Source organism: Salmo salar, chromosome ssa01, assembly GCF_905237065.1.
Source record: "Salmo salar chromosome ssa01, Ssal_v3.1, whole genome shotgun sequence".
NCBI lineage: Eukaryota > Metazoa > Chordata > Actinopteri > Salmoniformes > Salmonidae > Salmo > Salmo salar.
The window spans coordinates 94917874-94942479 of NC_059442.1; the positions used below are offsets into that span (position 1 = coordinate 94917874).

Sequence of the window (24606 nt, forward strand, 5' to 3'; positions counted from 1 at the left end):
GTTATGCCATCGCGCATTCATATATTTTTATGTACATATTCTTATTCATTCCTTTACACTTGTGTGTCTAAGGTAGTTATTGTGAAATTGTTAGATATTACTGCATGGTCGGAGCTAGAAGCACAAGCATTTCACTACACTCGCATTAACATGTGCTAACCATGTGTATGTGACCAATAAAATTTGATTTGACAAGGCTCGACAGGTTGAGCGTTACGAGATCCCGTTCTGCACACCACTGCTGTTATTTTCCTGTTTATGGCCCGGCTGTTAGCTTGCACGATTCTTGCCATTCTCCTTTCACCTTTCATCAACTAGCTGTTTTTGCACACAGGGCTGCCGCTGACTGGATGTTTTTGGTTTTTCCCACCATTCTCTGTAAACCCTAGACACTGTCATGCGTTAAAAGCCTAGGAAGCTGGCCGATTTAAGTTTTAATTTTCTTTAACTCTGTTTTTTTTATCTGTGTCTAATTCTGGATAAGGTGCTTTGTAGCTCAGTTGGTTAAGCATGGCGCGCATAATGCCAGGGTAGTGGGGTTGACTCCTTGGGACCACCCATACGTAAAATGTACGTGCTTCGGATAAAATTGTCTTCTAAATGGCATATATTATAAAAGATTCTGCTATTTCCCCCTGCAGTACCTCCAGGCCTTGCTGACTGGTCAGCATCCCCTCTCTCAGGACGGTGAGCTGGTTGGTTCCCCTGCAGGTTAAATATACAGTACCAGTCAAAAGTTTGGACACTCACTCATTCCAGAGTTTTTCTTTATTTTTACTATTTTCTACATTGTAGAATAGTAGTGAAGACATTACAACTATGAAACAACACATTATGGAATCATGTAGTAACCAAAAGTGTTAAACAAATCAAAACATATTTTATATTTTTTCAAGTTGGATATTGGCGAGAACTGGAACCCGATGTCGTACACGTTGATCCAGAGCATCCCAAACATGCTCAATGGGTAACATGTCTGGTGAGTATGCATGCCATGGTAAAACTGGGACATTTTCAGATTCCAGGAATGGCTGCATCATGTTATGGGTATGCTTGTAATCGACAAGGACTACGTTTTTTAGGAAAAAATGTAGGTCTCATTTCTGAATCTGGAGGATGTATAAAATCTACAGTGGGGGAAAAAAGTATTTGATCCCCTGCTGATTTTGTACATTTGCCCACTGATAAAGAAAGGATCAGTCTATAATTTTAATGGTAGATTTATTTGAACAGTGAGAGACAGAATAACAACAAAAATATCCAGAAAAACGCATGTCAAAAATGTTATAAATTGATTTGCATTTTAATGAGAGAAATAAGTATTTGACCCCCTCTCAATCATAAAGATTTCTGGCTCCCAGGTGTCGTTTATACAGGTAACAAGCTGAGATTAGGAGCACACTCTTAAAGGGAGTGCTCCTAACAGCAGCTTGTTACCTGTAAAAAAGACACCTGTCCACAGAAGCAATCAATAAATCAGATTCCAAACTCTCCACCATGGCCAAGACCAAAGAGCTCTCCAAGGATGTCAAGGACAAGATTATAGACCTACACAAGGCTGGAATGGGCTACAAGACTGTCGCCAAGCAGCTTGGTGAGAAGGTGACAACATTTGGTGTGATTATTCGCAAATGGAAGAAACACAAAAGAACTGTCAATATCCCTCGGCCTGGGGCTCCATGCAAGATCTCACCTTGTGGGGTTGCAATGATCATGAAACGGTGAGGAATCAGCCCAGAACTACACAGGAGGATCTTGTCAATTATCTCAAGGCAGCTGGGACCACAGTCACTAAGAAAATAATTGGTAACACACTACGCCATGAAGGACTGAAATCCTTCATGGACAGGACAACTTCACCGCATCAAAGGGACGATGGACGGGGCCATGTACCGTCAAATCTTGGGTGAGAACATCCTTCCCTCTGCCAGGGCATTGAAAATGGGTCGTGGATGGGTATTTCAGCATGACAATGACCCAAAACACACGGCCAAGGCAACAAAGGAGTGGCTCAAGAAGAAGCACATTAAGGTCCTGGAGTGGCCTAGCCAGTCTCCAGACCTTAATCCCATAGAAAATCTGTGGAGGGAGCTGAAGGTTCGAGTTGCCAAATGTCAGCCTCGAAACCTTAATGACTTGGAGAAGATCTGCAAAGAGGAGTGGGACAAAATCCCTCCTGAGATGTGTGCAAACCTGGTGGCCAACTACAAGAAACATCTGACCTCTGTGATTGCCAACAAGGGTTTTGCCACCAGGTACTATGTCATGTTTTGCAGAGGGGTCAAATACTTATTTCCCTCATTAAAATGCAAATCATTTTATAACATTTTTGACATGTGTTTTTCTGGATATTTTTGTTGTTATTCTGTCTCTCACTGTTCAAATAAACCTACCATTAAAAGTATAGACTGATCATTTCTTTGTATGTGGGCAAACGTACAAAATCAGCAGGGGATCAAATACTTTTTTACCCCACTGTACGTTTATTGATAGCGTACGCAGGTGAAGCAAAATGCTTGTTTCTAGCTCCAACAGTGCAGTAATAACTGACAATAAAAATAAATTATACACACATAATCCATAAAGAAATTAGGAAACATATGAACGAGCAAGGTCAGAGACAGGAATATATACACATATATTGGTGTATAGACAGTAAATGAATGGAAAAGGTGTGTAAACAGTAGTTAAATAGGATGCGCAATTACTAGAATACAGTATATACCACAACAGCCTCAATGGCACACAATCCATATCTCAATTGTCTTAAGGCTTAAAAATCATTCTTTAACCTGTCTCTTCCCTTTCATCTACCCTGATTGAAGTGGACTTAACAAGTGACATCAATAAGTGATCATAGCATTCACCCGGTCAGTCTATGTCATGGAAAGGACATATTTTGTACACAGTGTACATATAAAGTGGGTAAAACATTATGTAAACATTATTAAAGTGACCCGTGTTCAATGACTATTTACATAGAGCAGCAGGGTAGAGTACCAGGTGGTAGCTGGCTAGAACAGTGACTAAGGCTGGTGGTGACTTAACAGTCTGATTGCCTGGAGATAGAAGCGATTTCTTAGGCTCTCGGTCCCAGCTTTGATGTACCTGTACTGTCTCTGCTTTCTCGATGGTAGCGAGGTGTACAGGCCGTGACTTGCGTGACTGAGGTCCTTGACGATGCTCTCCTTGGCCTTTCTGTGACACTGGGTACTGTAGATGTCCTGGAGTTTAGGCAGTGTGCCCCTGGTGACACATTGGGCTGACTGCACCACCCTCTGGTGATACAGTCACACAGGATGCTCTCAATGGTGCATCTGTAGAAGTTTGTGAGGGTCTTGGGGGGGGCCAAGACAAATTATTTCAGCCTTCCAAGGTTGAATAGGCCCTGTTGTGCCTTCACCACGCTCTTTGTTAAGGGACTATTTTCAGGTAGTCAGTGATGTTTTTGACCCTCTTCCCTGCGGCCCCATTGATGTGGATGGGGGCGTACTCTCTGTGCTGTCTCCTGTAGTTTACGATCAGTTCCTTTATGTTAACGTTATTTACCTGGCACCACTCCACCAGGACTCTCACCTCCTCCCTGTAGGCTGTCTCATCATTGTTGGTAATCAGACCTACCACTGTTGTACGAGACTGTCACTGTTTGCATGTGGTTATCTTCAAATTGGATCCCCTTAGATTTTGTTGGTGTATGTTTTTTATTTTTAAAAACAATGTAGCTGTTATGGGGACAGATATGGTCATGTGATGTAGTTCATAGTTGATGCTGTTGGTGAACGTTAGCGATTAAATAGATCAAGTAACTAATATCAGAGATGGCCCATTTTGGGTAGACCCCCATAATAGGGATTTGTGTTTGCCACAACATAAAACCATCTTGAACATTATGTTTGATGAGATGTCATTTAGCAACACAAAGGCTTATCAGAGGAATATGGCGGGAGGGGCTATAGGAGGACTGGCCCATTGTAATGGCTAGAATGGAATCAATGGAACAGAGTCAAACATGTTTGATACCGCTGCATTGATGCCATTACAATGGGCCCGTCCTCCTATAGCCCCTCCCAACATATTCCTCTGACTTATATAGCTTCATTATCTAGTACTCAGCCAATGTAAATATACAATAGAAAAAGAGGTCTTCTGACCTCAATGGGACTTCCAGGATAAATAAAGGTTCAATGAAAATACACACCCTAGTGCAGTGTTCCCACACCTGAGTCAACTAACCCTCAATGAGTTGAATCAGGTGAGTTTCTCTTGGGTTACAATAAAATGTGTGCTGTCGGGGGTACTCGAGGTCCGGAGTTGGGAAGCACTGCCCTTGTCCAATCATGTCTCCAGCAGTCCATGAATTAGTCTTCTCCATTATCAGACTCCAGATTAGACCAGCAGGTACCCAGTGGAATGGAATGACATTACCTGCAGATTCTCACTTCCTACTTTGACAGGTAACCATCACTGACACTGAAATTACCTGTAATTTACAGTCAATTGGAATGACAACAGCCTCCCTTCACCCATCTTGTTCAGTATCCTCTGTCCTGAGTTCTTTGAAGCAGCAAGCACAGCACGGGCCAGCATTGGAGAAATAAGAATCTGTTTCCCATTTTAATTAATTGAATGTCCAGGTAATGAAGGGATGGATTCTGTGAGGTCAGTTCTCTGTAATCAAATATATTTCTAATGAGAAAATAACAATTCCTGTGTAGTCAAATTCTAGAAAATGGGACTGATTTAACAACTTACATGATACATCTCTTTACATTAAAATGGCACCATATCAGTATAATGTTTTAGTTAACTGGACAGCAGGTAAATGGTCAGGTGTATAAAAGGGTGGCATGCCAGGGTTGTCCATGCACATTGAATACAGTCATGATTAAAACGGCAGCCTACTGGAGCCTTGTAAAACCAGACCGATCTCGCGAGAGCTCACATTCGGTTTCACTTCATGTGAACAGAAACATGAGTGCAGTGGTCAGTTGTTTAATGAGGCTAGGCCTATTGCACTGTCTCTGTAAAATAATGAGCAGTCAATAATGTTCCATATACCACAATTCATTGTACAATGAAAATACCTAACAGGAAATCAATCATTTGCCATCTGACTCTTTCAAAGGTTTGTGTTCTTTGCCTCGCAAAAAGCTATTGAAATTACTGTATTATAGTCAGAATTTGTTACTTTTATTTTAGAAAATGTCTTTTTAAAGTGTGGCATTTCAAGTCACGTTTTGTTTAAAATACAGAAAAACAGACACTTGTAGAACATGGATATAGCAAAAAAGGAAACTGACAGAAAATAAAGCTAACAAGCCTTTGACTGCTCTATTTTTCTCTTTTTGAATAAATGACATTTATGGAAAAGAGGAGAAAAGCAATTGGGGAGAAGAGGACGATGATGGATTGATGGGAGGGATGAGTGAGATGAAGTTAGTTTCCTTTAACTATATGGTTGCTTCATGGTTGATGTTTTAAATTATCTTTATAAAGTCTAATTTAAGATTAACTCGTTTCCTCTTTTTTTTGTGTGTGTCTTTTTCGTTAATGTTTTTTTGATCTTCTGGACCCAGTGCTCTTTAGCGCTCGATCTTCCTGGTCTCTGACAAGGAGGGCTAGGAATGCCAACCTTGTCCGGCAGTCGAGACGGACTGCCCGCCGTGCCGTCCACCAGCCCACCGCAGTGTTGCATTCCCTGGCTGGCCCGACCCACACTGCCCTGCGCGGACTCAAGATGATAAAGTGGAGTCCTTCTGTGTTTGCTGTGCTTGTGAACGTTGCTTCTGACTTTCCAAGTCTCTAAAATGTTTCTCAACCTGCAGAGGAAGGACAGGGGAAGACAACTTGAGATGTATGATCAATAACTTTTGTTATGGTAACAAAAAGTAAGAAAAAGTGCAAGTGACATGTTAATTGTATACTTTTTACACAACAAAGACAATGCATTGACAGCTATAACAATAGTAGTAGTAGTAGTAGTAGTAGTAGTAGGTAGGTGGACAGACCTAACCGCAGTTGGTAGGTGGACAGACCTAACCGCAGTTGGTAGGTGGACAGACCTAACCGCAGTAGGTAGGTGGACAGACCTAACCGCAGTAGGTAGGTGGACAGACCTAACCGCAGTAGGTACAGTTGAAGTCAGAAGTTTACATACACTTAGGTTGGAGTCATTAAAACTCTTTTTTCAACCACTCCACAAATTTCTTGTCAACAAACTATAGTTTTGGCAAGTCGGTTAAGACATCTACTTTGTGCATGACACAAGTAATTTTTCCAACAATTGTTTACAGACAGATTATTTCACTTATAATTCACTGTATCACAATTCCATTGGGTCAGAAGATTACACACACTAAGTTGACCGTGCCTTTAAACAGCTTGGAAAATTCCAGAAAATTATGTCATGGCTTTAGAAGCTTCTGATAGGATAATTGACATCATTTGAGTCAATCGGAGGTGTACCTGTGGATGCATTTCAAGGCCTACCTTCAAACTCAGTGCCCCTTTGCTTGACATCATGGGAAAATCAAAAGAAAATCAGCCAATACCTCCACTAGTCTGGTTCATCCTTGGGAGAAATTTCCAAATGCCTGAAGGTGCCACCTTCATCTGTACAAACAATAGTACACAAGTATAAACACCATTGGACCACGCAGCCGTCATACCGCCCAGGAAGGAGACGCGTTCCGTCTCCTAGAGATGAACGCCCTTTGATACGAAAAGAGCAAATCAATCCCAGAACAGCAGCAACGGACCTTGTGAAGATTCTGGAGGAAAGGGGTACAAAAGTATCTATATTCACAGTAAAACGAGTCCTATATCGACATAACCTCAAAGGCTGCTCAGCAAGGAAGAAGCCACTGCTCAAAAACGGCCATAAAAAAGCCAGACTACGGTTTGCAACTGTACATGGGGACAAAGACAGTACTTTTTGGAGAAATGTCCTCTGGTCTGATGAAACAAAAATAGAACTGTTTTGCCATAATGACCATTGTTATGTTTGGAGGAAAAGGGGGGACGCTTGCAAGCCAAAGAACACCATCCCAACCGTGAAGCACGGGGGTGGCAGCATCATGTTGTGGGGGTGCTTTGCTGCAGGAGGGACCGGTGCACTTCACAAAATAGATGGCATCATGAGGAAGGAACATTATGTGGATATATTGAAGCAACATCTCAAGACATCAGTCAGGAAGTTGAAGCTTGGTCGCAAATGGGTTCTCCAAATGGACAATGACCCCAAGCATACTTCCAAAGTTGTGGCAAAAATGGCTTAAGGACAACAAAGTCAAGGTATTGGAGTGGCCATCACAAAGCCCTGACCTCAATCCTGTAGAAAATGTGTGGGCAGAACTGAAAAAGCATGTGTGAGCAAGGAGGCCTACAAACCTGACTCAGTTACACCAGCTCTGTCAGGAGGAATGGGCCAAAATTCACCCAACTTATTGTGGGACGCTTGTAGAAGGCTTACCGAAACATTTGACCCAAGTTACACAATTTAAAGGCAATGCTACCAAATACTAATTGAGTGTATGTAAACTTCTGACCCACTGGGAATGTGATGAAAGAAATAAAAGCTGAAATCAATCATTCTCTCTAATATTATTCTGACATTTCACATTCTTAAAATAAAAGTGGTGATCCTAACTGACCTAAGACAGGGAATTTTTACTAGGATTAAATGTCAGGAATTGTGAAAAACTGAGTTTAAATGTATTTGGCTAAAATGTATGTAAACGTCCGACTTCAACTGTAGGTGGACAGACCTAACCGCAGTAGGTAGGTTGACAGACCTAAAAGTTGTAGTAGTAGGTAGATGTAGTAGGTAAGCGATACTCACTATTTTGCGTACATGACTTAAAGCACTTCCCTCTTTGCCTTTGCAGTTGTCAGCCTGGTATGGCGGCGAGATTACAACGTCGTCCATCACCATTATGTTCTTCTCCTGCCATTTACAGTCTTTGATGCTGCAAAATATAGTACACATTTAACGGGTCAAGGAGTCAGGTCTATCTAATATTTTGAAATAAAGCATTAAATCTCAATTGAATCATTTTCATTTATGAAGCTAAAACTTGACACAATCTACAAGAGTATGTATCATTAGATTATCTAAGCCTATTATCTGTAAAAGTAGATAGGGATACAGACATTGGGGAGATGCGGTACAACTAAGTACTGTAAGGTATATGTGAATGCCTTAATCCAATTCTCCCAGAGAATCTTGCCGCCCGACGTGCTATCACTTAGTTTGTATGCACAGCAGTTGATCATCAGTCGCACCGCGTTCTCCGTTTTTCCACACACGGCCGTGTCGGAGCTGGGATTGTCGTTACCGCGTCGTACCAATTTAAACAAAGATTAAAAGCCAAAATCAGGTCAAGACTTCCAATGTTTGAATTTACGTTGACCTAACATGGGACGTATTCAAATCACCTGCCTCTAAACCTAGCCATTATAACTGGAAAGGATATTCAGTAGGCCCAGTGGCGGCCTGGGAGGCCCGGTGTAGGCCCAGTGGCGGCCCGGGAGGCCCAGTGGCGGCCCGGGAGGCCCAGTGGCGGCCTGGGATCCATAAAGAATCCCCTGCCCATGTCAGATATATTATCACCAGTAGACAATGCTGCCCACCGACACTCTGCCCCTCTGGAATTCATATTATTGAATTGAAAAAGACACTTACGTTTTGTGAATAGTCTGGAATAGATGCTGGCCCTCCACAGAAACCCCAGCACTGATTGCATATGCTTGGGACAGCTTGTCCTCCTTCTCTGACCGTGCTCGATTGGCAAGCTGGGAGAAAGATGGCAGGGAGGAGAAAGTTAGGAGGGGATTTGGAGAAGAAGGCAGTCAACCAACTTGAGTCGAGGTGTAATCAAAACCTACACTGAACAAAAATATAACCGCAAAGTGTTGGTCCCATGTTTCATGAGGTGAAATAAAAGATCCCAGAAATGTCCATAATTCACAAAAAGTGTATCTCTCTCAAATTTTGTGCACAAACTGCAATGTCGTTTTAGAGAACTTGGCAGTACGTCCAACCAGCCTCATAACCACATGTAACCATACCAGCCCAGGACCTCCATATCCGGCTTCTTCACCCGCAGGATCATCTGAGACCAGCCACCCGGAGAGCTAATGAAACTGTGGACAACCGAAAATGTTCTGTTTCTCCACAAACTGTCTCTGGGAAGCTCATCTGCGCACTCGTCATCTTTGAAATTGTTGCATGTTGCGTTAATTTTTGTTCAGTATATAAATGCATTTGAAGGGAATAGGCGCAAGACGCAACCTTCGCTTACAAATTGATAGCCTTGATCAGAAAAATGTGGTGAGAAAGTTGACAAGGAACATTTAACAATGACTGGCTCAGATGGGTGATTATTTGAGACAGGTGACAAATGGAACTCAAGTCATCTCATCGCAAGTAACCCAACACTGGGCCTGGCCTGTTCATAAGATGACCAAAAAAAATGTAACAGATTGTTGTCGTCCATACAAATAGGCTAATCATAAGAACAAAGAATCCCGATTAAAGCCTAGGATACACAAAAAGTCAAGCAGCATCTACTGCAGGGGTATTCAAATCTTACCCGCCGAGGTCAGGACTACTCCTGGTTCTATTCTACCTGATAATTAATTTCACACACACACACACACACACACACACACACAGTGACCCAGGTCTAAATCAGTCCCTGATTAGAGGGGAAGAAGAAGAAAAAAAAAGCAGTGGAACTGGCTGAATTTGAGGGATCTACAGTATGACAGCAGATGAGGGCTTACCTTGCTAACATTCAGTGATGCTAGAGGAGGAGTTTCAGTGCGATCATTTATTATATCCACTTCAGAAACATAGGCTAAATTGATCAGGATGACGTCGTGGAGATTTGGCTTTCTGCTGGAGGGATCACATTCTGGGAGGAACTCAAGTCAAGGTAAACAAGCTGAGTAGTAGTAGTAGTAGTAGTAGTAGTAGTAGTAGTAGTGCCACACAATGCATAGTAATAGCAGTAGCTGTACACAATGCATAGTAGTAGCAGCAGCAAATGTACACAATGCATAGTAGTAGCGGAACGAATAAAAAAGCTCACGATTTGGATCACGGTTTTGAGTCACAGATCGGATAATTTTCCGGATCAGAAAAAAAAGCGGAGACAAATATAACTTTGCTTTCCATTTATTACTTAAAAGAACACTTAAAGAAACAAACTTTTCAATATTTAATTAAAACCTTAATAAAATATTCAATTCTCAATTGTTATATTAAAGTGCAATATGAGGCATGATACCTTCTTCCTTTGAACAATAGTGAATGAAAAAAATAGCCTGTGTCCACGTCATCAAAAAAAGTAAAGAAAGAAAGCAAAGCAGACCTGAGCTTAACTTCAAATTATTTTTCAAAAAGATGAGGATCTCTACATTGTTTGGGGAGAAGGTAGACCTCTTTGCGGTCACTATGTCCCCTGCCGTGGAGAACACCCTCTCGCTAGGAACTGCCAGGCACAGCCAGGTAGCATCTTGCCTTCATGGCAATGTGAGGGTATTTACACGCTTTTCCACCATGCCAGTGGATCACCATCCACTGGAATGCCGCTTGCTGCCTTGTAGGATGCCACCACCTCTTTGATGGTGTTGCAAACGTCTTGCCTGTGTCCTTGCTCGCAAAGGTCTCCCTGAAAAGCTCCTTCATGGCTGAATGATTTTGTGGAGGAGATGCCTCTGAGTCTGTTCCTGTTGGCTTGACCCTGCAGAAAGAAATGACTTGAACTATTAAACTAACTATAAAATGCAGCAATAACATTTAATAAAAGCCATTATTCAAAAAATAAAAAATAAATGGATGATTCTAATAGCATAGACAGATTAGACTGCAGTATATTTATTATTTAAGTAATTCACTCTTTTTTTACCTCTTCAGTGGCCACAACCTCAGTGGTGAGGTCACTGCATGTCCTCCGGCATAGGGCAGGGTCTAGGTGAGACCGGGACTTGAACAGACCGGGACTTGAACAGACCGGGACTTGAACAGACCGGGACTTGAACAGACCGGGACTTGAACAGACCGGGACTTGAACAGACCGGGACTTGAACAGACCGGGACTTGAACAGACCGGGACTTGAACCTTGGAGCCAGTGCAGTAGATCTATGAAGGTAGTCCTGTACATTAGGGGGGTATCTGGGGTTCAGGTCCTCTCTAATGGCAGCCTTGACATCTCTAGTGATGGTGCCGTCTTCCTCACTTGGGGCCATGGATTGTAGGATCCTTGTTCTCAGAGGTAGGATCATGGACACAGATGGTGCAGTTTCAGTGCTCAATTTTAATATTTTCCTGTTCATAAAGATCTGGCACGATCTTCATACTGAAGTGGGTGCGCGAGGGGATTTCATAGCGTGGCTCAAGCACTTACACCAATTTTTTAAACCCTTTGTTTTCCACAACAGAGTATGGCCTCATGTCTACAGTGATAAACATCCCAATAGATTTGGTGATGGCTTCAGCCCGGTCTGATTCTGCAGCAAAGGGCTTAAATACCGCGTTGAGAAGTTGTTGTCTCTTGGCTGAGTTGGCTCCTGTCACTGACACACCAGGTTGATGACGCTTTGAACATGTATTTCTATGATCATACGGCTTTCTTGTGGCACAATGCCTACACACCGTAATGGTGTTTGTCCACCACCCTTCTTCCCTCATCATTTTTGACATGGAATCCAAACTGCTTCCATACATGAGACTTAAATGAAGCGGGAGGCTTTTCCAGTTGTTCAGCTCCTCCACTAGCCATGGCTGTCAATGCTATTTTTTCATTCTTTGGAACGCGAGCATCCAGGTTTGAGTCGTTGGGATTCAATTTTTTTTTATTTTACCTTTATTTAACTAGGCTAGTCAGTTAAGAACAAATTCTTATTTTCAATGACGGCCTAGGAACAGCGGGTTAACCTGTTAGGGCTAGGGGGCAGTATTGACACGGCTGGATAAAAAAACATACCCGATTTAATCTGGTTACCACTCCTACCCAGTAACTAGAATATGCATATACTTATTACATATGGATAGAAAACACCCTAAATTTTCTAAAACTGTTTGAATGGTGTCTGTGAGTATAACAGAACTCATTTGGTAGGCAAAACCCTGAGACATTTTCTGACAGGAAGTGGATACCTGATGTGTTGTATTACCTTTAAACCTATCCCATTGAAAAACACAGGGGCTGAGGAATATTTTGACACTTCCTATTGCTTCCACTAGATGTCACCAGCCTTTACAAAGTGTTTTGAGTCTTCTGGAGGGAGATCTGACCGAACAAGAGCCATGGAACGATGATGGCCCATTAGACACCTGGCGCGCGAGTTCATGTTGGGTACCCTCATTCCAATACGTTATAAAAGAGTATGCATTCGTCCACCTTGAATATTATTCATGTTCTGGTTAAAAAAGGCCCTAATGATTTATGCTATACAACGTTTGACATGTTTGAACGAACGTAAATATATTTTTTCCCATCGTTCATGACGAGAAGTCCGGCTGGCTTAGATCATGTGCTAACAAGACGGAGATTTTTGGACATAAATGATGAGCTTTTTTGAACAAAACTACATTCGTTATGGACCTGTGATACCTGGAAGTGACATCTGATGAAGAGAATCAAAGGTAATGGATTATTTACATAGTATTTTCGATTTTAGATCTCCCCAACATGACGTCTAGTCTGTATCGCAACGCGTATTTTTCTGGGCGCAGTGCTCAGATTATTGCAAAGTGTGATTTCCCAGTAAGGTTATTTTTAAATCTGGCAAGTTGATTGCGTTCAAGAGATGTAAATCTATAATTCTTTAAATGACAATATAATATTTTACCAATGTTTTCTAATTTTAATTAGTGGTGCTGACTTGACTGCCGGTTATTGGAGGGAAACGATTTCCTCAACATCAATGCCATAGTAAAACGCTGTTTTTGGATATAAATATGAACTTGATAGAACTAAAAATGCATGCATTGTCTAACATAATGTCCTAGGAGTGTCATCTGATGGAGATTGTAAAAGGTTAGTGCATCATTTTAGCTGGTTTTATGGTTTTGGTGACCCTGTCTTTGAATTGACAAAACATTACACACAACTCTTGTAAATGTACTGTCCTAACATACTCTAAATTTATGCTGTCCGTTTTACCTCTAAGTAGTAGTAGTAGTAGTAGTAGCAGCACACAATGCATAATAGTGGCAGTAGTAGCACAATGCATAGTAGTGGCAGTAGTGGCAGTAGTAGCAGCAGCAGCACACAATGCATGGTAGTGGCAGTAGTAGCAGCAGCAGCACACAATGCATGGTAGTGGCAGTAGTAGCAGCAGCAGCACACAATGCATGGTAGTGGCAGTAGTAGCAGCAGCAGCACACAATGCATGGTAGTGGCAGTAGTAGCAGCAGCAGCACACAATGCATGGTAGTGGCAGTAGTAGCAGCAACACACAATGCATAGTAGTGGCAGTAGTAGCAGCAGCAGCACACAATGCATAGTAGTAGCACAATGCATAGTAGTGGCAGTAGTAGTAACAGCAGCACACAATGCATGGTAGTGGCAATAGTAGCAGCAGCAGCACACAATGCATGGTAGTGGCAGTAGTAGCAGCAGCAGCACACAATGCATAGTAGTGGCAGTAGTAGCAGCAGCAGCACACAATGCATAGTAGTAGTAGTAGTAGTAGTAGTAGTAGTAGTAGCAGCAACACACAATGCATAGTAGTAGTAGTAGTAGCAGCAACGCACAATGCATAGTAGTAGTAGCAGCAGCAGCAACACACAATGCATAGTAGTAGTAGCAGCAGCAGCAACACACAATGCATAGTAGTAGTAGCAGCAGCAGCAGCAACACACAATGCATAGTAGTAGTAGCAGCAGCAGCAACACACAATGCATAGTAGTAGTAGCAGCAGCAACACACAATGCATAGTAGTAGTAGCAGCAGCAGCAACACACAATGCATAGAAGTAGTAGCAGCAGCAGCAACACACAATGCATAGTAGTAGCAGCAGCAACACACAATGTATAGTAGTAGCAGCAGCAACACACAATGCATAGTAGTAGTAGCAGCAGCAGCAACACACAATGCATAGTAGTAGTAGCAGCAGCAACACACAATGCATAGTAGTAGTAGCAGCAGCAGCAGCAGCAACACACAATGCATAGTAGTAGTAGTAGCAGCAACACACAATGCATAGTAGTAGTAGTAGCAGCAGCAACACACAATGCATAGTAGTAGTAGCAGCAGCAGCAGCAACACACAATGCATAGAAGTAGTAGCAGCAGCAGCAGCAGCAGCAGCAACACACAATGCATAGTAGTAGCAGCAGCAACACACAATGCATAGTAGTAGTAGTAGCAGCAGCAGCAACACACAATGCATAGTAGTAGTAGTAGCAGCAGCAGCAGCAACACACAATGCGTAGTAGTAGTAGCAGCAGCAGCAGCAACGCACAATGCATAGTAGTAGAAGCAGCAGCAGCAACACACAATGCATAGTAGTAGTAGCAGCAGCAGCAGCAACACACAATGCATAGTAGTAGTAGCAGCAGCAGCAACACACAATGCATAGTAGTAGTAGCAGCAGCAACACACAATGCATAGTAGTAGTAGTAGCAGCAGCAACACACAATGCATAGTAGTAGTAGTAGCAGCAGCAGCAACACACAATGCATAGTAGTAGTAGTAGCAGCAGCAGCAACACACAATGCATAGTAGTAGTAGAAGCAGCAGCAGCAACACACAATGCATAGTAGTAGTAGCAGCAGCAGCAACACACAATGCATAGTAGTAGTAGCAGCAGCAGCAACACACAATGCATAGTAGTAGTAGCAGCAGCAGCAACACACAATGCATAGTAGTAGTAGCAGCAGCAACACACAATGCATAGTAGTAGTAGCAGCAGCAACACACAATGCATAGTAGTAGTAGCAGCAGCAGCAACACACAATGCATAGTAGTAGTAGTAGCAGCAGCAGCAACACACAATGCATAGTAGTAGTAGAAGCAGCAGCAGCAACACACAATGCATAGTAGTAGTAGCAGCAGCAGCAGCAACACACAGTAGTAGTAGCAGCAGCAACACACAATGCATAGTAGTAGTAGCAGCAGCAACACACAATGCATAGTAGTAGTAGCAGCAGCAACACACAATGCATAGTAGTAGTAGCAGCAGCAGCAACACACAATGCATAGTAGTAGTAGTAGCAGCAACACACAATGCATAGTAGTAGTAGTAGCAGCAGCAGCAACACACAATGCATAGTAGTAGTAGCAGCAGCAGCAACAACACACAATGCATAGTAGCAGCAGCAGCAACACACAATGCATAGTAGTAGTAGCAGCAGCAGCAGCAACACACAATGCATAGTAGTAGTAGTAGCAGCAGCAGCAACACACAATGCATAGTAGTAGTAGTAGCAGCAGCAGCAACACACAATGCATAGTAGTAGAAGCAGCAGCAACACACAATGCATAGTAGTAGTAGAAGCAGCAGCAGCAACACACAATGCATAGTAGTAGTAGCAGCAGCAGCAACACACAATGCATAGTAGTAGTAGTAGCAGCAGCAGCAGCAACACATAGTAGTAGAAGCAGCAGCAACACACAATGCATAGTAGTAGTAGAAGCAGCAGCAGCAACACACAATGCATAGTAGTAGTAGAAGCAGCAGCAGCAACACACAATGCATAGTAGTAGTAGCAGCAGCAGCAACACACAATGCATAGTAGTAGTAGCAGCAGCAGCAACACACAATGCATAGTAGTAGCAGCAGCAACACACAATGCATAGTAGTAGCAGCAGCAACACACAATGCATAGTAGTAGCAGCAGCAACACACAATGCATAGTAGTAGCAGCAGCAACACACAATGCATAGTAGTAGCAGCAGCAACACACAATGCATAGTAGTAGCAGCAGCAACACACAATGCATAGTAGTAGCAGCAGCAACACACAATGCATAGTAGTAGCAGCAGCAACACACAATGCATAGTAGTAGTAGCAGCAGCACACAATGCATAGTAGTAGAAGCAGCACACAATGCATAGTAGTAGTAGCAGCAGCAACACACAATGCATAGTAGTAGTAGCAGCAGCAACACACAATGCATAGTAGTAGTAGCAGCAGCAGCAACACACAATGCATAGTAGTAGTAGCAGCAGCAACACACAATGCATAGTAGTAGTAGCAGCAGCAACACCACAATGCATAGTAGTAGCAGCAGCAGCAACACACAATGCATAGTAGTAGTAGCAGCAGCAGCAACACACAATGCATAGTAGTAGTAGCAGCAGCAACACACAATGCATAGTAGTAGTAGCAGCAGCAACACACAATGCATAGTAGTAGTAGCAGCAACACACAATGCATAGTAGTAGTAGCAGCAACACACAATGCATAGTAGTAGTAGCAGCAACACACAATGCATAGTAGTAGTAGCAGCAACACACAATGCATAGTAGTAGTAGCAGCAACACACAATGCATAGTAGTAGCAGTAGTAACAGCAGCACACAATGCATAGTAGTAGCAGTAGCATCACACAATGCATAGTAGTAGCAGTAGTAACAGCAGCACACAATGCAGTAGTAGCAGTAGCATCACACAATGCATAGTAGTAGCAGTAACAGTAGAAAATAAGCATCCTAGCACATGGCTAGAGCATCAGTGACATTCAAAGAATCTCAAGACCTTTGGATAAATATTCACAAGTCTATACAAAAACACCCCATTTTACGAACTGTCCAGACTGCGCATCTGTCATGCTGCACAGTATTCCAGCCATTTGACTGAGCATTTGGAAGGTGTCTCTCACGTGAGAGTCACGCCTATTCCTTCCAAATGCCTTTGATTTTTTTGCTTGCACCTCATCTCATGTTGGTTGAGCGTCTTCTACTCCTCTACAGGTATTTGAATGAGCAAATATATCAGCAGGGTTAGAATGAGTCAATCAATATTAGGGCCTATTCTCCCCATCAATCATCAATATTAGGGTCTATTCTCCCCACCAATATTAGGGCCTATTCTCCCCACCAATATTAGGGTCTCTTCTCCCCACCAATATTAGGGCCTATTCTCCCCATCAATCATCAATATTAGGGTCTATTCTCCCCACCAATATTAGGGTCTAGTCTCCCCACCAATATCTTAAAATCTCAGACACCTGTAGATCAACGTAATAGAGTGGTAGACTGAGGAAGTCACATGGCGATCCGCCAGCAGCTGTGGTTAGATAGAGACTGAGGAAGTCTTGCCAGGCGCATGGCTCCCACCAGCAGCCGTGGTTAGAGACTGAGGAAGTCTTGGTGTAGGCTGTAGCAGTACTGTCATAGTCAGCTGGAATGACAACCAAGGGAAATGCTGCCACCTATTGCAGCCACAGGAGAACATTCCCAGGTTATAGCATGGTAAAGAATGACAGGAAGCATCCTAGAGAAAGTAGAGGGACATGAATGTGCTCCCGAGTGGCGCAGCGGTGTAAGGCACTGCATCTCAGTGCTAGAGGCTTCACTAGAGATCCTGGTTCAATTCCAGGCTGTATCACAGCTGGCTGTGATTGGGAGTCCCATAGGGCGGCGCACAATTGGCCCAGGGTTTGGCGGGGCAGGCAGTCATTGTAAATAAGAATTTGTTCTTAACGGACTTGCCTAGATAAACTTTAAATAAAAATATAAACATTTACGGAACAGAACATTCCCAGGTTATGGCAATGCATGACAGAAAGCATCCTGAGAAAGAAGAGGCATGAATGGAACAGAATAAATGTATGTAAGGCACTAAGGCACTAAATGCAGAGATGGTGTGTCCCTCCACAACATAGGCCCTAGCTTAGTGTTAAACATCTAGGCCTAAATACTGAAAATACACATTCACCTGGAGGTACATCTATCACCTCTGGGATAGCTTGTCAAAAACTACCAGGATACCTGGTAAGATGGACATCCCACTTCAATCATGCCATCTGAACAAAACATGCATGCTATTCACGTTAGTCGGATGTGGCAGTGCCTGCAAACCATTACAGACTACAAAAGGGAAGCATAGCCGAGAGCTGCCCAGTGACACGAGCCTACCGGACGAGCTAAATTACTTCTATACAAATAACACAGAAACATGCATGAGAGCACCAGCTGTACCGGAAGACCGTGTGATCACGCTCTCCACAGCCGATGTGAGTAAGACCTTTAAACAGGTCAACATTCACAAGGCCGCAGGGCCAGACGGATTACCAGGACGTGTACTGCGAGCATGCGCTGACCAACTAACAAGTGTCTAAACTGATATTTTCAACCGCTCCCTGTCCGAGTGTGTAATACCAACATGTTTTAAGCAGACCACTATAGTCCCTGTGCCCAAGAACACTAAGGTAACCTGCCTAAATGACTACCGACCCGAAGCACTCACGTCTGTTGCCATGAAGTGCTTTGAAAGGCTAATCATGGCTCACATCAACACCATCATCCCAGAAACCCTAGACCCACTCCAATTTGCATACCACCCCAACAGATCCACAGATGATGCAGTCTCTATTGCACTCCACACTGCCCTTTCCCAACTGGACAAAAGGAACACCTATGTGAGAATGCTATTTATAGACTACAGCTCAGCGTTCAACACCATAGCACCCTGAAAGCTCATCAATAAGCTAAGGACCCTGGGACTAAACACCTCCCTCTGCAACTGGATCCTGGACTTCCTGACAGGCCAACCCCAGGTGGTAAGGGTAGGTAACAACACATCCGCCACACTGATCCTCAACACAGGGGCCCCTCAGGGGTGCGTGCACAGCCCCCTCCTGTACTCCCTGTTCACTCTTGACTGCACGGCCAGGCACGACTCCAACACCATCATTAAATTTGCCGATGACACCAGTGGTAGGCCTGATCACCGACAACAAGACAGCCTACAGGGAGGAGGTCAGAGACCTGGCCGTGTGGTGCCAGGACAACAACCTCTCCCTCAATGTGTTCAAGACAAAGGAGATGATTGTGGACGACAGGAAAAAGAGGACCGAGCACGCCCCCATTCTCATCGACGGGCTGCAGTGGAGCAGGTTGAGAGCATCAAGTTCCTTGGTGTCCACATCACCAACAAACTAACATGGTCCAAGCACACCGTGAAGCGGGCATGACAAAACCTACTCCCCCTCAGGAGACTGAAAAGATTTGGCATGGGTCCTCAGATCCTCAAACAGTTCCACAGCTGCACCATCGAGAGCATCCTGACTGGCATGGCAACTGCTCGGCCTCCAACCGCAAGGCACTACAGAACGGCCCAGTACATAATTGGGGCCAAGCTATCTGCCATCCAGTATCTCTATACCAGGCAGTGTCAGAGGAAGGCCATAAAAATTGTCAAAGACTCCAGCAGCCCTAGTCATAGACTGTTCTCTCTGCTACCATACGGCAAGCGGTACCAGAGAGCCAAGTCTAGGTCCAAGAGGCTTCTAAACAGCTTCTACCCCCAAGCCATAAGACTCCTGAACATCTAGTCAAATGGCTACCAAGACTATTCGCATTGCCCCCCACCCACACCACACTCTGTTGTCATCTATGCATAGTCACTTTAATAACTACCTACATGTACATACCTCAACTAACCAGTGCCCCCACACATTGACTCTGTACCGGCACCCCCCCCTGTATATATTGTTATTTTTACTGCTCCTCTTTAATTACTTGTTACTTTTATCTCTTATTATTATCTGTATTTTTTTAAACTGCACTGTCGGTTAGGGGCTCATAAGTAAGCATTTCACTGTAGGATCTACACCTTTTGTATTCAGCGCAAGTGACTAATAAAATTGTATTTGTTTATCTACAAAACATCCAACTACAGTTATGGCTTTAACCACAACACAGAAAGAATTGCAACTGTGGTTACATGTTTGCATGCTTTGTTCCTGGTGGGGTCTTTACTGTCTGCCACTGCCATTCATTGACAATTTAATCTACAATTAAATTCAGAAGCTCTGTGAGTGCTAAACGACATCTTCAGTCTCAGTGGACTAGTATAACGAGAAGAAAAAAATAGAGTTGAATGGCAATAGCGGCATGAATGTGATAACCAAGCACTCAATCTGTAGGCAGCATTCTGCCTTCTCCCTAGTTCTCAGCCATTAGCTTCAGCCATGACTTATGTGAACTACAATCCCGAAGCTGTGTTTTAAAGCTGCAATATGTAACTTTTTTGGCAACCAGAACAATTTCACATAGAAACGCAAGTTAAAGATCTGTCACTCATTGAAAGCAAGTCTAAGAAGTGGTAGATCTGTTCTACGTGCGCCATTTCTATGCTGCCCGTTCTTAAGTTTTGTTCTTACGTCTATTACTTTTGGTTTGGAACACCAGCTTCAAATGGGTGAAAATACAAAATGTTTGGTTATGGAAAATATTTTTCACAGCGGTTTAGATGGTACAACAACTCGACACTATACTTGCTTGTTTTGGCATCAACGGAAATTAGAGGCACTACTATGATTTGCGCAACCAGGAAATGGTGGAACGATTTCTGCATAGTGCATCTTTAACGTTAAAAACATCAATAATCATTGCTTGCAAAATGGCTTTCTAAACATATGGCCCTTGTCTTTCATTAGTGAGAAAGAATCCTTCAAATAAAGATACACTTACTGTAGCCGTTACAGATCCATACAGCTATGGAGCCTCCATCCGACTAAACTGTAGCAGTTACAGATATGGAGCCTCCATCAGACTAAACTACACTTCCGTTGCACTTCCCCAGTTACGCTTCGACGCGATCAAGTTGAGTATCAATTTAACCTGTTTTTTTCAAATGATTTCTCTCTGATATTAAAGTTAAGGTCTTTATGCCTCATGTCCACCGGATGCATCAAACTGTTCCAGCGGAAGTCATTCATTCATAGCGCGGTCCACATTGTCAATGGCGCAGTGCGTTGGGGGTGCAGCACTAGGCAGTGGTGTGTTCTGTGTACCAAATCAAATGTATTTATAAAGCCCTTTTCATGTCAGCAGATGTCACACATTGATTATACATAAACCCAGCATAAAACCCCAAACAGTGTAGATGTAGAAGCACAGTGGCTAGGAAAACCCCCCTAGCAAGGCAGGAACATAGGAAGAAACCTAGAGAGGAACCAGGCTCTGAGGGGTGGCCAGTCCTCATCTGGCTGTGCCTGGTGGAGATAAGAGTACATGGCATTAAGGCAAGATTGTTATTCAAGATGTTCAAACGTTCATAGATGACCAGCAGGGTCAAATAACCACATTGGTTGTAGAGGCGGCAACAGGTCAGCACGGCATGAGCTCAATATTTTCTACTCGTGCGTTGCTTTACCATGCCTACAAACATAAATACACACACTCCAACTACCAAGCTTTTAGCTAGTTGAAAAGCGAAGCACATGTGCCTCAAGTACAAATGCGGGCTAGAAATACAAAACTGCACTGCAAGCTATGCATCTTAATGTTCAGACCGAGCGTTGGATCTTAACAACCCCCCCCACACACTACTACAGGAGACGCTTTCATCCAACGACTTACGTGTAATGTAATGGAACAGAGTCATGATCAAGGGCTACTGACAAGCAGTCATTAGAGCACATGCATGGTGGGCCTACGCCCACCCTCAAAAGTGTGGATTGACGAGAGAAATCCAAAGCTTTTTCAGCTAGTTACTTGGGCCAAGGTTTATTGAAGAGCCATATAGTTGACCAATAAGATTCGCTTTTTGCTAGCTAGCGCTACTGTACAGTGACAGAACCGGCATGTTTCATCATACTACCGTAACTAGCTAACTAGTTAGGCTAGTTAACGTTAACTAGGTACCCTTGGGTCATCCACTGGCTTTGACAAGTCAATCATGCTGTGCTAGTTAATCAGATTGATAACCAAGACTGTCTTTATACTTGATATTCTTAACAGCGTGAAATGGTACCATAAATTATAATTTGCTGGCTATCTAAACGCAAGCTAACGTTAGCTGCTAACTAACAGCAAATTAACGTCGCTAGTTAGCGTTGGGGCAATGAAATTAATTGTCATTTGCCTACCATTGCAATCAGTTAGGTGGCAACAAGAATGACAGTATATGGCATGTTAAAACCATCTGCCCTGGTCAGTTAGCAAGCAAGACTGTCACGCTAGCCAATAACAATTACCGTATACTGTTAATGAATCTGCCATGATGCCATAATGGGTTCTGCCAAATAGTGATCCTAGTCGAGGACCAGCAATTCTACGTTGGCTCACAACACATGTAAGCAATAACTACGCGATCAGAGCAAAACTCCAGCAACATTAACAAAATGTAATACAAAAGTAATGAATTGTATGAAAATATTTCACGTGGGACAAAGCTAGCTAAGCAATTCGGCTAGCTACAATTACGCCTGCGCGGATCACTATTTGACATATGTTGGCTACAGACAGGCCCTCGCCGAAGGCAAACAGGCCAATGATTCAATGGCATCCTAAAATGGAGAAAGGATACTCAAAGTCAACATCTTGGACTGGTAGTCGAAGGCCACCACTTCTCCCTGCAGACGCTGGCCCAAGCAGGTGAGACAAGAGATATGGCTCCCGACGCTAAAATACTCCCCGGGTCCAGGAGCCGCCATCTTCTCCGCCAGGAAAGCGGAGCTCCAGTATTACGTAAAATTAGTACGTGAACCCGTCACTTGGCGACTTCGGGACATGTCAAATTACCTACGTTGCATATGATGATTTTAATTAATTCCATAGTTCATACTGTAGCTAGATGGCATTCCAGCATTACATTTAGATTTTTACCAAGGATATCATATTGTAGGATCCCTTGGATGAAAACATTTATATAAAAAATGATATATATCATTGAATTAATAAAGCTGCATACCAACATGGACTGTGTTACGAATACCCATACTAACATACTGTATACTACATACTTAATGAGTATATACTATATACTATTAGTTCATTTTAGTATACTGTAAACTAACTGTATCGTTTCAGTTGAGCATACTAGAGCTTCGCCTGTCTACCGGAAGTTGATGCTGTTGCTATGCAACCTCTTGCTAGCTTGTTAGCACGACTAGCAAAAAAATATGTACGATTTCGGGTGTGTTCGTAAATTCAATCTGCAGTTACAGAGTGTACTCTGGGCGTTCGTAAATCCAGAGCGTTGTCAGATTGTAAATTCAGAACATTAGGTAACTAGCTAACATACATGCACATACTACTGTAATGCAATGCGGTTCGTAAGGATAGCGTAGCTAACCAATTGTCAGCCAACATAACATGTAACGTAACTTATTTAAAAAGTCATTACTTTATTACATTGCTAAACATTTTCGTAACATTTGCCATTAGTTAGTTCAATGAATTTGTATTTGCTCTTGTCAGACTTCGGCTGCATATTGTAACGAAACAGGCAGGGAGCAGGTCTCGAACCCTTGACCTTCAAGCCCGAGGTCCGGCGCGCTCTCGACTGTGCCGCAAAAGCATGCTCAAGCGGCAGAGTCGATTTCCGCGCATATAAACCCTGGGTCGTCACACTACTCCCTCCTTTCAAAGTGCGCGTCCTCGCGCTAGCTTGCGACTCTACGTCTTACAGGAACGTGCTCACCAGCAAAGCACACGCACTGTCGTGGATGCAAGGTCCGATCACTTCCGACACCAATGTAATGAAACAGCAGGGAGGAGGTCTCGAACCCTCGACCTTCAAGCCCGAGGTCCGGCGCGCTATCGACTGCCGCAAAAGCCCGCTCAAGCGGCAGAGTCGATTTCTGCGCTAATTAACCCAGGGTCGTCACAATATTTTCCGCCATTATCTTCAAATCTGGAAATGTTGTGAAGCCACGCCCATGTACAGAAGAATTGCATTATCGGCCCTAAAAGTACAGAAATAGTGTTCTCTGCATGTATACTTAGTATTTTGGTGAATTTAGTTTCGACATCCGGGAACTTTTGCCATAATAACTATATCCATACTATGACCAATAAGCATACTATATACTCAATTTATGTCACAAATTGTGTGGTTAGTATGTGTATTCGAACACAGCTATGGTCTCTTTTTTGTTTTCTTGAGTAAGGCAGCTCCAAAATGCAGGTGTTTCAGCCTAGCTCAGTGCAGAGAAAGAAAGAGAGAATTAGAGAGAGCATATTTAAATTCACACAGGACACCGGAAAAGACAAGAGAAATACTCCAGATGTGACAGACTGACCCTAGCCCCCCGACACATAAACAACTGCAGCATAAATACTGGAGGCTGAGACAGGACGGGTCAGGAGACACTGTGGCCCCATCCGATGAAACCCCCGGACAGGGCCAAACAGGTAGGATATAACCCCACCCACTTTGCCAAAGCACAGCCTCCACACCACTGGAGGGATGTCTCCAACCACCAATATACCATCCCGGGACAAGGCCGAGTATAGCCCACAAAGATCTCCGCCACGGCACAGCCCAGGGGGGGGGGCACCAACCCAGACAGGAAGACCACGTCAGTGACTCAACCCACTCAAGTGACGCACCCCTCCCAGGGACGGCATGGAAGAACACCAGTAAGCCAGTGACTCAGCCCCCGTAATAGGGGTAGAGGCAGAGAATCCCAGTGGAA

At 43.4% G+C, this 24606-nt stretch overlaps 1 protein-coding gene across 1 annotated transcript; it reads right to left on the bottom strand.

The window, feature by feature from the left end:
• Window positions 1–4976: 4976 nt before the first annotated feature.
• On the bottom strand, window positions 4977–22637 carry lsm12 (LSM12 homolog (S. cerevisiae)). The gene is given in 5 exon segments (NM_001139674.1): window positions 4977–5819; window positions 7841–7967; window positions 8684–8793; window positions 9787–9917; window positions 22494–22637. Coding segments are annotated over 5 exon segments (582 nt in total). The 5' UTR covers window positions 22621–22637; the 3' UTR covers window positions 4977–5732.
• Window positions 22638–24606: the final 1969 nt, after the last annotated feature.